The sequence below is a fragment of the Nerophis ophidion genome, unplaced genomic scaffold (genome assembly GCF_033978795.1).
Source record: "Nerophis ophidion isolate RoL-2023_Sa unplaced genomic scaffold, RoL_Noph_v1.0 HiC_scaffold_232, whole genome shotgun sequence".
NCBI classification, from domain to species: Eukaryota; Metazoa; Chordata; class Actinopteri; order Syngnathiformes; family Syngnathidae; genus Nerophis; species Nerophis ophidion.
In genome coordinates, this window is record NW_026907154.1 from 64,857 (window position 1) to 78,860 (window position 14,004).

General features: G+C 44.4%; 1 protein-coding gene across 4 annotated transcripts in view; it reads right to left on the reverse strand.

The window, feature by feature from the left end:
• Window positions 1-14,004, reverse strand: part of LOC133547884 (zinc finger protein ZFMSA12A-like) — a 31,935-nt gene that overhangs the window by 10,738 nt on the left and 7,193 nt on the right. For 2 of the 4 annotated variants that reach the window (XM_061893368.1, XM_061893364.1), the window contains exons 3-7: window positions 11,279-11,368; window positions 11,070-11,168; window positions 7,261-7,384; window positions 6,930-7,188; window positions 6,708-6,873 (exon numbers count right to left, since the gene is read on the reverse strand). In XM_061893368.1, coding sequence (XP_061749352.1) covers window positions 6,708-6,873; window positions 6,930-7,188; window positions 7,261-7,384; window positions 11,070-11,168; window positions 11,279-11,368 — 738 coding nt within the window. The remainder of the gene's footprint in view (window positions 1-6,707; window positions 6,874-6,929; window positions 7,189-7,260; window positions 7,385-11,069; window positions 11,169-11,278; window positions 11,369-14,004) is intronic. The other 2 variants (XM_061893367.1, XM_061893365.1) reach the window with 2 other exon arrangements.

Below are 14,004 nucleotides of genomic sequence, written 5' to 3' on the forward strand. Positions count from 1 at the left end.
CTTACGCTATGAAGTGAGGGGGAACTAAAGGGGCTCTCTACCTTACGCTATGAAGTGAGGAGGAACTAAAGGGGCTCTCTACCTTACGCTATGAAGTGAGGGGGAACTAAAGGGGCTCTCTACCTTACGCTATGAAGTGAGGGGGAACTAAAGGGGCTCTCTACCTTACGCTATGAAGTGAGGAGGAACTAAAGGGGCTCTCTACCTTACGCTATGAAGTGAGGGGGAACTAAAGGGGCTCTCTACCTTACGCTATGAAGTGAGGGGGAACTAAAGGGGCTCTCTACCTTACGCTATGAAGTGAGGAGGAACTAAAGGGGCTCTCTACCTTACGCTATGAAGTGAGGGGGAACTAAAGGGGCTCTCTACCTTACGCTATGAAGTGAGGAGGAACTAAAGGGGCTCTCTACCTTACGCTATGAAGTGAGGGGGAACTAAAGGGGCTCTCTACCTTACGCTATGAAGTGAGGGGGAACTAAAGGGGCTCTCTACCTTACGCTATGAAGTGAGGAGGAACTAAAGGGGCTCTCTACCTTACGCTATGAAGTGAGGGGGAACTAAAGGGGCTCTCTACCTTACGCTATGAAGTGAGGGGGAACTAAAGGGGCTCTCTACCTCACGCTATGAAGTGAGGGGGAACTAAAGGGGCTCTCTACCTTACGCTATGAAGTGAGGGGGAACTAAAGGGGCTCTCTACCTTACGCTATGAAGTGAGGGGGAACTAAAGGGGCTCTCTACCTTACGCTATGAAGTGAGGGGGAACTAAAGGGGCTCTCTACCTTACGCTATGAAGTGAGGAGGAACTAAAGGGGCTCTCTACCTTACGCTATGAAGTGAGGGGGAACTAAAGGGGCTCTCTACCTTACGCTATGAAGTGAGGGGGAACTAAAGGGGCTCTCTACCTTACGCTATGAAGTGAGGGGGAACTAAAGGGGCTCTCTACCTTACGCTATGAAGTGAGGGGGAACTAAAGGGGCTCTCTACCTTACGCTATGAAGTGAGGAGGAACTAAAGGGGCTCTCTACCTTACGCTATGAAGTGAGGAGGAACTAAAGGGGCTCTCTACCTTACGCTATGAAGTGAGGGGGAACTAAAGGGGCTCTCTACCTTACGCTATGAAGTGAGGGGGAACTAAAGGGGCTCTCTACCTTACGCTATGAAGTGAGGAGGAACTAAAGGGGCTCTCTACCTTACGCTATGAAGTGAGGGGGAACTAAAGGGGCTCTCTACCTTACGCTATGAAGTGAGGGGGAACTAAAGGGGCTCTCTACCTTACGCTATGAAGTGAGGAGGAACTAAAGGGGCTCTCTACCTTACGCTATGAAGTGAGGAGGAACTAAAGGGGCTCTCTACCTTACGCTATGAAGTGAGGGGGAACTAAAGGGGCTCTCTACCTTACGCTATGAAGTGAGGGGGAACTAAAGGGGCTCTCTACCTTACGCTATGAAGTGAGGGGGAACTAAAGGGGCTCTCTACCTTACGCTATGAAGTGAGGGGGAACTAAAGGGGCTCTCTACCTTACGCTATGAAGTGAGGGGGAACTAAAGGGGCTCTCTACCTTACGCTATGAAGTGAGGGGGAACTAAAGGGGCTCTCTACCTTACGCTATGAAGTGAGGGGGAACTAAAGGGGCTCTCTACCTTACGCTATGAAGTGAGGGGGAACTAAAGGGGCTCTCTACCTTACGCTATGAAGTGAGGAGGAACTAAAGGGGCTCTCTACCTTACGCTATGAAGTGAGGGGGAACTAAAGGGGCTCTCTACCTTACGCTATGAAGTGAGGGGGAACTAAAGGGGCTCTCTACCTTACGCTATGAAGTGAGGGGGAACTAAAGGGGCTCTCTACCTCACGCTATGAAGTGAGGAGGAACTAAAGGGGCTCTCTACCTTACGCTATGAAGTGAGGGGGAACTAAAGGGGCTCTCTACCTCACGCTATGAAGTGAGGGGGAACTAAAGGGGCTCTCTACCTCACGCTATGAAGTGAGGGGGAACTAAAGGGGCTCTCTACCTTACGCTATGAAGTGAGGGGGAACTAAAGGGGCTCTCTACCTTACGCTATGAAGTGAGGGGGAACTAAAGGGGCTCTCTACCTTACGCTATGAAGTGAGGGGGAACTAAAGGGGCTCTCTACCTTACGCTATGAAGTGAGGAGGAACTAAAGGGGCTCTCTACCTTACGCTATGAAGTGAGGGGGAACTAAAGGGGCTCTCTACCTTACGCTATGAAGTGAGGGGGAACTAAAGGGGCTCTCTACCTTACGCTATGAAGTGAGGGGGAACTAAAGGGGCTCTCTACCTTACGCTATGAAGTGAGGGGGAACTAAAGGGGCTCTCTACCTTACGCTATGAAGTGAGGGGGAACTAAAGGGGCTCTCTACCTTACGCTATGAAGTGAGGGGGAACTAAAGGGGCTCTCTACCTTACGCTATGAAGTGAGGGGGAACTAAAGGGGCTCTCTACCTTACGCTATGAAGTGAGGGGGAACTAAAGGGGCTCTCTACCTTACGCTATGAAGTGAGGGGGAACTAAAGGGGCTCTCTACCTTACGCTATGAAGTGAGGGGGAACTAAAGGGGCTCTCTACCTTACGCTATGAAGTGAGGGGGAACTAAAGGGGCTCTCTACCTTACGCTATGAAGTGAGGGGGAACCCAGTGAATAATGAGGACTCAGATTCAGGCCACTTTATAATGAAAATGACGGCATGTATTTGTAAAAAAACAAAAAATATATAAAAATATATAAAACCAAATTATTTAGGGGGGCTTAAAAATAGGTCTAACAACGCCAATACGTCACATGCGCCAATGCGTCACATGCGTCACATGGGCCAATACGTCACATGCGCCACACGCGCCAATACGTCACATGCGCCAATGCGTCACATTCGCCAATGCGTCACATGCGTCACATGCGCCAATACGTCGCATGCTTCACACGTCACATGGGCCAATACGTCGCATGCTTCACACGTCACATGGGCCAATACGTCGCATGCTTCACACGTCACATGCGCCAATATGTCACATGCGTCACACACGTCACATGCGCCAATACGTCACATGCGCCAATACGTTGCATGCGTCACACGTCACATGCGTCACACACGTCACATGCGTCAATACGTCGCATGCTTCACACGTCACATGCGCCAATACGTCACATGCGCCAATACGTCACATGCGCCAATACGTTGCATGCGTCACACGTCACATGCGTCACACACGTCACATGCGTCAATACGTCACATGCGCCAATACGTCGCATGCTTCACACGTCACATGCGCCAATACGTCACATGCGCCAATACGTTGCATGCGTCACACGTCACATGCGTCACACACGTCACATGCGTCAATACGTCACATGCGCCAATACGTCGCATGCTTCACACGTCACATGCGCCAATACGTCACATGCGCCAATACGTCACATGCGCCAATACGTTGCATGCGTCACACGTCACATGCGTCACACACGTCACATGCGTCAATACGTCACATGCGCCAATACGTCGCATGCTTCACACGTCACATGCGCCAATACGTCACATGCGCCAATACGTCACATGCGCCAATACGTTGCATGCGTCACACGTCACATGCGTCACACACGTCACATGCGCCAATACGTCACATGCGTCACACACGTCACATGCGCCAATACGTCACATGCGTCACACACGTCACATGCACCAATACGTCACATGCGTCACACACGTCACATGCACCAATACGTCACATGCGTCACACACGTCACATGCGCCAATACGTCACATGCGTCACACACGTCACATGCACCAATACGTCACATGCGTCACACACGTCACATGCACCAATACGTCACATGCGTCACACACGTCACATGCACCAATACGTCACATGCGTCACACGCGCCAATATGTCACATGCGCCAATATGTCACATGCGTCACACACGTCACATGATCCAATACGTCACATGCGTCACACACGTCACATGATCCAATACGTAACATGCGTCACACACGTCACATGCACCAATACGTCACATGCGTCACACACGCCAATATGTCACATGCGCCAATACGTCACATGCGCCAATACATCACATGCGTCACACACACCACATGTGCCAATACGTCACATGCGTCACACGCGCCAATACGTCACATGCGCGAACACGTCACATGCGTCACACACGTCACATGTGTCACATGCGTCGCATGCGTCACATGCCCTCACCCAGCAGAGAGGTAGCAGCGTGGCTAACGTTAGCTGTGATGCTAGCGGAGTGTTGCGAGTGGTAATACGAGAGAAAGAAGGTGGCAATCTGGTAACAAATGAAGGAAGAATTAATTCCCAAGAAAAACAGCAGGGGGTCCATCATCTGGCGGTGGTTTGGCTTCAAGAGGGAATATGTCGAATAGACAACTTTCATTTGTCAAGTGTGGGGCACAAGCGTTGCTACCAGAAGTAACATTACGGCTAATATGTAGCATCACCTGCTAATAACTGTTTAAGAAATACACTTTTGGTCAATGGACTTAGTTGTGATTTCCCTCTCTGCATGAAAGTTTAAAAGTAGCATATATGAATGCAGTATGAAGAAGAATGTTTGAATGTAGACACATAGAATCATCATACTGCTGTCATTATATGCATCAAGTGTTCATTCAAGGCTAAGGCCAAATATCCACATATATATGGTGTATGGTCACATGACCTAAACATATATATGGTGTATGGTCACATGACCTAAACATATATATGGTGTATGGTCACATGACCTAAACATATATATGCTGTATGGTCACATGACCTAAACATATATATGGTGTATGGTCACATGACCTAAACATATATATGCTGTATGGTCACATGACCTAAACATATATATGGTGTATGGTCACATGACCTAAACATATATATGGTGTATGGTCACATGACCTAAACATATATATGGTGTATGGTCACATGACCTAAACATATATATGGTGTATGGTCACATGACCTAAACATATATATGCTGTATGGTCACATGACCTAAACATATATATGGTGTATGGTCACATGACCTAAACATATATATGGTGTATGGTCACATGACCTAAACATATATATGCTGTATGGTCACATGACCTAAACATATATATGGTGTATGGTCACATGACCTAAACATATACAGTATATGGTGTATGGTCACATGACCTAAACATATCCACATATATATGATATATCGCGATATGGCCTACAAATACAGAGATATTATGCGAAAGGTTCTGTAACTTGACTGAAAAGTATCTAGAAGGCCACTGTCTTTTACAAAAACACTCTTCTCTAAAAACTTGGGGTACATTTGGGCTGGTGGTTGATCAGACAGAAGCGTCACAACTGCTCTGTTTTAACAAAGGTTCAACATTGACCTTTTTGCAGTAGGAAGACACAACAACCCCAGGGAGAAGAACCAGTTTTCAGTTTTCTAATCAAGTCAGTGAGAGCTGATAGTGAAATAAGTTCAAACTCATGAAAAACTTTGGCACAATTTGTCAAGAAAGCGAGAATAAAAGATGTGGGCGATATGTTAGCTCCAACAGTAGCAACCTTGTTGTTTTTTTGTTGTTTTTTAAAGTGTAGGAAATTGTCCCAAGTCCCTCTTGACATTTCCAACATGTTGGATGGACTGAGATTTTCAAATGGAACCGGTTGTTTCAAAAAAGAACCCTTATGAATGTTATTTGAAACTACTTCCCAACATCCTGATAGACTTTCCTGAACTGTCTGCTATGTCAGCTGCAGTCTATCTTTCATCCAGCTGTCTTCTGCCTCGCTGAGCCACACCTCATGTTTGGATCTCTTGCAGGGGAGCTAACTCCTCCGGCACAAATAGAATCCAATGTTCCCATTCACTGTTCTGTGTCAAAGAAAGCTAGCATTCCCTTTCCAAAGTCCTAAAGATGACACAGGAGTGTGAGAAGTAGTTCCTGCTATCAGCTCTTCCACTACACTTCAGTTAGCATGAAGCTCACGACATGTGCTGCCTTCTTTTTGCATCCATTTGAAGAAGGTTCTAAATGCGGAACAGAACACTCCCCAGTGTGGCTGCTACTACTCGTTTGTCCACTATTTAGAATGCATGGAATGTGAGACAAGGACTGTGGATGAAGGCAAGCAAAAGATCAGTTTTCCTTTTAAGAAGCCAGAACAATATCCAGTGTTTCTTCTGCCAAGTAAAGTAGATTGTGTGCCTTTTATGTATTTCTTTCATTCAACTTTGTTTAAAACAATTCAGTGTGTGTTAAGGCCCTTTTTGAGCACATTCAACAATGCTGCAGAAACACATATATGAATTATAAAATAAATGAATATTTTGGTCCCAATAACTGTGATAGGTGATAAATGTTCATGTTGTTTCATCCCTGGCTGCACCTGTTCTATAATTCAAGTGTTTTCTGCTATTGTATCCAGGTGTGGAAGGAATGATTTGGATTGACATTTTGTCCTGCGAGAAATCTTTCCTTGGTTGAAGTATGTTTGGCGAACAACGTCGCTGTGGGAAGACTTACCAAGGTGAACTAAGGTACCAGTGAATGGAAGTCAAACATGCTCCGAGTAAAGTGTTGACATGTGTTTTAAAAAGCTGCTTTTAAGCCCATCCATGCAATCATTTGTTTTTCCAGAGCATGTCAGCGCAGTGGTTGTTTCTGATCTAGTTGTGGCACAGGGACTCACCTGAGAGCGGTAGATGAAACATTTGCCACACTGGGGACATTTGTGAGCCACTCGCTGAGAATGATGGGAAATGTTGTGAAGAGCGTCGGCCATGATGTGACTGTGCGGCGGATCTGAGGAGTGTCTCGACGGCTCATCGGAGTTAGCAGGCATGTCCTTTAATCTGCTTAGAAAGGGGACGGCCATGAGACATGTGCTACTTCCGGCAAGGAAAGACCTCACCTCTGTGCCTTCAGGTTGACAGCCGTGCATGAATCTTGACATGAAGCGCTATTGGACTTTGCTTCAGCTGCTGAGGCCGTCCGCCTCGACACAATCTCCTCCTTTTGGTTTTCCATCGTCAGCTGGGCTGGACTCCCGATGTCAACGTGGACATCTGACTGGGCTTGTGTACTGAGGTGAGCTGCCTCATGATTGGACAGCTTTGCGATGAGGGGGTGGGACCAGGCCGAGAGAAGGATCTTCTCTGTCTCACAATCCACTAGAAAAAAAACAAGGTTACAAAAGTGGGTTTGAAAAAAGCTAAATACAGGTTAAGGTGAATGACTACAACCTGTAGAAGGGACTTGTCCCAGCTGATGGCGCTGGTTGCTGAGTAGTGTTTTCAGCTCCTCTCGGTCAGGAACACCAAGACAGTCGGCAAAACCAGCCGTTGCAGAAGTCAGCCAGGACACAGCCTGAGAAACAAGTTCATGCTTTTCTTCAACAAAGGCCAGCAGTTGATGAAGTAAGTGTGTTGGCTGCTGTTCATCTTCACACCTTCATGCCTACACTTGCTCTTGTGACTACAGTTTGGCTGCTGTTCATCTTCACACCTTCATGCCTACACTTGCTCTTGTGACTACAGTTTGGCTGCTGTTCATCTTCACACCTTCATGCCTACACTTACTCTTGTGACTACAGTTTGGCTGCTGTTCATCTTCACACCTTCATGCCTACACTTGCTCTTGTGACTACAGTTTGGCTGCTGTTCATCTTCACACCTTCATGCCTACACTTACTCTTGTGACTACAGTTTGGCTGCTGTTCATCTTCACACCTTCATGCCTACACTCACTCTTGTGACTACAGTTTGGCTGCTGTTCATCTTCACACGTTCATGCCTACACTGACTCTTGTGACTACAGTTTGGCTGCTGTTCATCTTCACACGTTCATGCCTACACTTACTCTTGTGACTACAGAAGTGAATTCACCCAGCAAAAGTGTGTTGGCTGCTGTTCATCTTCACACGTTCATGCCTACACTTACTCTGGTGACTACAGTCTGGCTGCTGTTCATCTTCACACGTTCATGCCTACACTTACTCTTGTGACTACAGAAGTGAATTCACCCAGCAAAAGTGTGTTGGCTGCTGTTCATCTTCACACCTTCATGCCTACACTTGCTCTTGTGACTACAGAAGTGAATTCACACAGCAAAACAAAGTGCACTGTCGTTACTCGGACGATGTGCTCAAGACGTCCAAAATGTTCAGCCATCAGTGACAGACACTGCCATCGCCAAACGTTGCCATCTTGGCCGCAAACCGGAAGGGGAGGGGCTAACTTGAAGTATTAGCGGCTGAGGAGCAACTGGCTGCAGTGGTAGGCAGTGAACAAATGGACCATCGGGTAAATATTGCAATCCTAAATTCCAGTGAGTGCAAAGACAGCGCTGTACTGGACGTGGGACACGCTGTCAAAATGTGCAGGTAGAGTACAGAGTAGCGGTACTTGAACACAGCAGGGGCGCCACATTGTACAAAACAACAACAAAGTCATTGAATCAAGTGAAAAAATAGGAGAATACAAATGAATGTATAATGAAACACAGTCCACACACTTATTTGGGAAGTTTACCTTTAAGTAAATAACAATGACAAAGTCAATACTCCTTTTAAAGCGGCATGGCGTAGTGGGTAGAGCGGCCGTGACAGAAACCTCAGGGTTGCAGGTTCGCTCCCCGCCTCTTGACATCCAAATCACTGCCGTTGTGTCCTTGGGCAGGACACTTCACCCTTTGCCCCCGGTGTTGCTCACACTGGTGAATGAATGATGAATGAATGATTGGTGGTGGTCTGAGATGCAAACTGGCAGCCTCGCTTCCGTCAGTCTAGCCCAGGGCAGCTGTGGCTACAGATGTAGCTTACCACCACCACCAGGTGTGAATGAATGATGGCTTCCCACTTCTCTGTGAGCGCTTTCAGTATAAAATCTTATCCATTATTATTATTAAAGTCCTTAGATGAGGTGAGGACGGTAGTTCATTGTAAAGTCAAGTCAGTGGCAGAAGGACCGTTGGGCAAACTAAGGCAGTTCCCTGCGGCCCCAAAACATCTCAGCATTTATTTGTTTTACTTTTAATTTGTAGGCTTAAAGATCATGACTGCAACAAACACGGGGAAACTTAAATGGAAAGGAGCAAAAAGCACCCCCAGATCCATATAATATCACAATGTTGTAGAAATGTGCTTGTGTGTCCCTCCCTGCCGCTCACATCTCAAGCTGGCTGCTGGAAACCAAGCCAGCGTCTTGCCTCGTCTGCTTGGAGCTGCCCTAGCGTATAACACTGTAATAACCTCAGGGCTGCCACACCTTTTCCATGACCAAATTCCAGCTCTTTTTAAAGACTTTCAAGATCAATTTTCCAGTTTTTCCAGTCGCCTTCAAAAGGCAAAAAGCAGTGTGATTCAATCCTGACCTTGTTGTTTGAGCTCACCAAATGCTGTCTGAAGGAAAAAATATGGAACATCTGCTAAAAGCTGAGCCAAACACTGAAGCCGCTGTCATAGAAGATGAATGGGCATAGAAAATGAAGCAGTGTGACTATTCAATGTCATTGGTGTTTGCAAACGTGTCTCCATTTCTGTTGTTTTTCCACTTTTCTTGTTCTTTTTCTCACTTTCAGCCCTCAATGACACTGAACAGCTCGGATTGATTCACAGCGTATTTGAGCTTGTAAACTGCATAATGTGATATAAATACACACACCCTCAAAATGTCAATTTCACTCATTTCTTAACAAAACTGTTCCACAGTAAAATAAGAATAATAAATTAAAGGAAAATATTTAGTTTGTTTCACTTTTCATTCAACATATCTAGCCTTATAACTGTGGCTATGAGAACACATGAACAAAAAGACAAAGGTTAACTTGTTTTGCTTTCACTGAAGTAGCCAGACAAGTTAAGTAGACAACAAATATAATATAGAGACAAGTTAAGTAGACAACAAATATAATATAGAGACAAGTTAAGTAGACAACAAATATAATATAGAGACAAGTTAAGTAGACAACAAATATAATATAGAGACAAGTTAAGTAGACAACAAATATAATATAGAGACAAGTTAAGTAGACAACAAATATAATATAGAGACAAGTTAAGTAGACAACAAATATAATATAGAGACAAGTTAAGTAGACAACAAATATAATATAGAGACAAGTTAAGTAGACAACAAATATAATATAGAGACAAGTTAAGTAGACAACAAATATAATATAGAGACAAGTTAAGTAGACAACAAATATAATATAGAGCCAGAAAAGCATACAACCATGATGTGTAAAAACTACAGAATCATTCACATTAACTCAGCTCTAAGTTGTAAAAAAAGGTTCCAAATTATACATTACATGACCGTCATAGTCCTAACAAGTTCAATAAAGGTTACTAATAATGTCCATCCAATGTTCATGAAAAGGACAACCTCGCGATGCACCACTGTCCCTCTTGGGGGCGACACAGAGTCCTACACGACAACAACAACCTCATGTAAGGGCGCGTGCAAAGCCAACAGATCAAGTGTGTAGCTTTCATTTTTGAGGAAAATTATTCTATTTTTTTCCATTTTATAATTTGCCCATTGAGTCAGACTGCGAGAAATATGATGAACATTTCCAAGCATTTATGAGCATTTCACCCAAAATTCAAGCATTTTTCAAACCTGGAAAACACAACATTAAAATCCAAGCATTTTCAAGGTTTTTAAGAAGCCTGTAAACTGTTTATCACTCAAAAGAGCAGATTCCAACCATTGGAATCCGCTCTATTATTCAAAATTCATGGTCGTTTGAAAAATGAACTGCACATCGTATTGGCGGCTCTAGTTTGGATGGTAAAGGTTTCAAAAATAATTTGGAGACCGGCTGGCTGAGTTGAACTGGCCGCATGAGGTCCGCAGGGTGTAATTTGCCCATGTCTGCCCTGGGCATCAAATGACCTAGAACTAGGCCTAGTACGCAGTGTACCTAATGAAGTGTACACAAGTATTCTATTGGAAACACAGCCCTTCTTGTCTGTCATCCATACTAAACAGAAGGTTCTAATTCCCATGCCAACAATACACTTCTCTTTCATGGCATAGCTGGCAGATACCTGTTTAAAGTCAGGGACTGGAAAAAGCTGCTCAGTCCTGCACAGGAAGTCCGAGAGTAAGGCCTGGAGAGCCCTGTCAAAAGTCTGGTTGAACACATCCTTAAAGTTAAAACCAAAACAAAGGAAATAGTATTAAAAGGACATACTCATTGTGACATGCTAAATGCTAAATGCTAAATGCTGCATCTGCTTGTTGCCGCCACTCTGACCTGTGAGAGGCGTCGTCTGTCCACTGGACTCACTTTCTCAGGAAGACTCAATGGTGCACAATCACATTCCTCAGTCGCTGAGTCGCTGAGCTGAAACAAATCTTAATTAGGTCACTTTGACTAAGTCACGTTTTTCATGATACTTCACAATGACGGCTGAACAAAGTCAGGGAATCTAACTGCTGGCTTTGTGGGAATCCTTACCTGGACGGTGTCTCAATGGACTCTCACTATTATGTTAGATCCACTATGGACTGGACTCTCACTATTATGTTAGATCCACTATGGACTGGACTCTCACTATTATGTTAGATCCACTATGGACTGGACTCTCACACTATTATGTTAGATCCACTATGGACTGGACTCTCACACTATTATGTTAGATCCACTATGGACTGGACTCTCACACTATTATGTTAGATCCACTATGGACTGGACTCTCACTATTATGTTGGATCCACTATGGACTGGACTCTCACTATTATGTTGGATACACTATGGACTGGACTCTCACTATTATGTTAGATCCACTATGGACTGGACTCTCACTATTATGTTAGATCCACTATGGACTGGACTCTCACACTATTATGTTAGATCCACTATGGACTGGACTCTCACACTATTATGTTAGATCCACTATGGACTGGACTCTCACACTATTATGTTAGATCCACTATGGACTGGACTCTCACTATTATGTTAGATCCACTATGGACTGGACTCTCACACTATTATGTTAGATCCACTATGGACTGGACTCTCACTATTATGTTAGATCCACTATGGACTGGACTCTCACACTATTATGTTAGATCCACTATGGACTGGACTCTCACACTATTATGTTAGATCCACTATGGACTGGACTCTCACTATTATGTTAGATCCACTATGGACTGGACTCTCACTATTATGTTAGATCCACTATGGACTGGACTCTCACTATTATGTTAGATCCACTATGGACTGGACTCTCTCACTATTATGTTAGATCCACTATGGACTGGACTTTCACTATTATGTTAGATCCACTATGGACTGGACTCTCACACTATTATGTTAGATCCACTATGGACTGGACTCTCACTATTATGTTAGATCCACTTTGGACTGGACTCTCACTATTATATTAGATCCACTATGGACTGGACTCTCACACTTTTATGTTAGATCCACTATGGACTGGACTCTCACTATTATGTTAGATCCACTATGGACTGGACTCTCACTATTATGTTAGATCCACTATGGACTGGACTCTCACTATTATGTTAGATCCACTATGGACTGGACTCTCACACTATTATGTTAGATCCACTATGGACTGGACTCTCACTATTATGTTAGATCCACTATGGACTGGACTCTCACTATTATGTTAGATCCACTATGGACTGGACTCTCACACTATTATGTTAGATCCACTATGGACTGGACTCTCACTATTATGTTAGATCCACTATGGACTGGACTCTCACTATTATGTTAGATCCACTATGGACTGGACTCTCACACTATTATGTTAGATCCACTATGGACTGGACTCTCACACTATTATGCTGGATCCACTATGGACTGGACTCTCACTATTATGTTGGATCCACTATGGACTGGACTCTCACTATTATGTTGGATCCACTATGGACTGGACTCTCACTATTATGTTGGATACACTATGGACTGGACTCTCACTATTATGTTAGATCCACTATGGACTGGACTCTCACACTATTATGTTAGATCCACTATGGACTGGACTCTCACACTATTATGTTAGATCCACTATGGACTGGACTCTCACTATTATGTTAGATCCCCTATGGACTGGACTCTCACACTATTATGTTAGATCCACTATGGACTGGACTCTCACTATTATGTTAGATCCACTATGGACTGGACTCTCACACTATTATGTTAGATCCACTATGGACTGGACTCTCACACTATTATGTTAGATCCACTATGGACTGGACTCTCACTATTATGTTAGATCCACTATGGACTGGACTCTCACTATTATGTTAGATCCACTATGGACTGGACTCTCACTATTATGTTAGATCCACTATGGACTGGACTCTCACTATTATGTTAGATCCACTATGGACTGGACTCTCACTATTATGTTAGATCCACTATGGACTGGACTCTCACACTATTATGTTAGATCCACTATGGACTGGACTCTCACTATTATGTTAGATCCACTATGGACTGGACTCTCACTATTATGTTAGATCCACTATGGACTGGACTCTCACTATTATGTTAGATCCACTATGGACTGGACTCTCACACTATTATGTTAGATCCACTATGGACTGGACTCTCACACTATTAACTAGATCCACTCGACATCCATTGCACTGGTCGCCCAGGGGGGTCCCCACATCTGCGGTCCCCTCCAAGGTTTCTCATTGTAGCCCATTGGGTTGAGTTTTTCCTTGCCCTGATGTGGGATCTGAGCCGAGGATGTTGTTGTGGCTTGTGCAGCCCTTTGAGACACTGGTGATTGAGGGCTATATGAATTGGTTGAATGTGTATCATGTAAAGATATTATAAATAAGTAGTAACGCAAGTCAATCTAAGTCCGACATGTGGAAGACTTTCAGCTTGGATTAAAATCGGTCTTTTCAGAGTGTTGGTCTTCTCAGGCACGAGAAGACTTGAAACAATACTTTCTAGAAGAAGTAGAGAACTGAGCGGCCTGAGAAGCA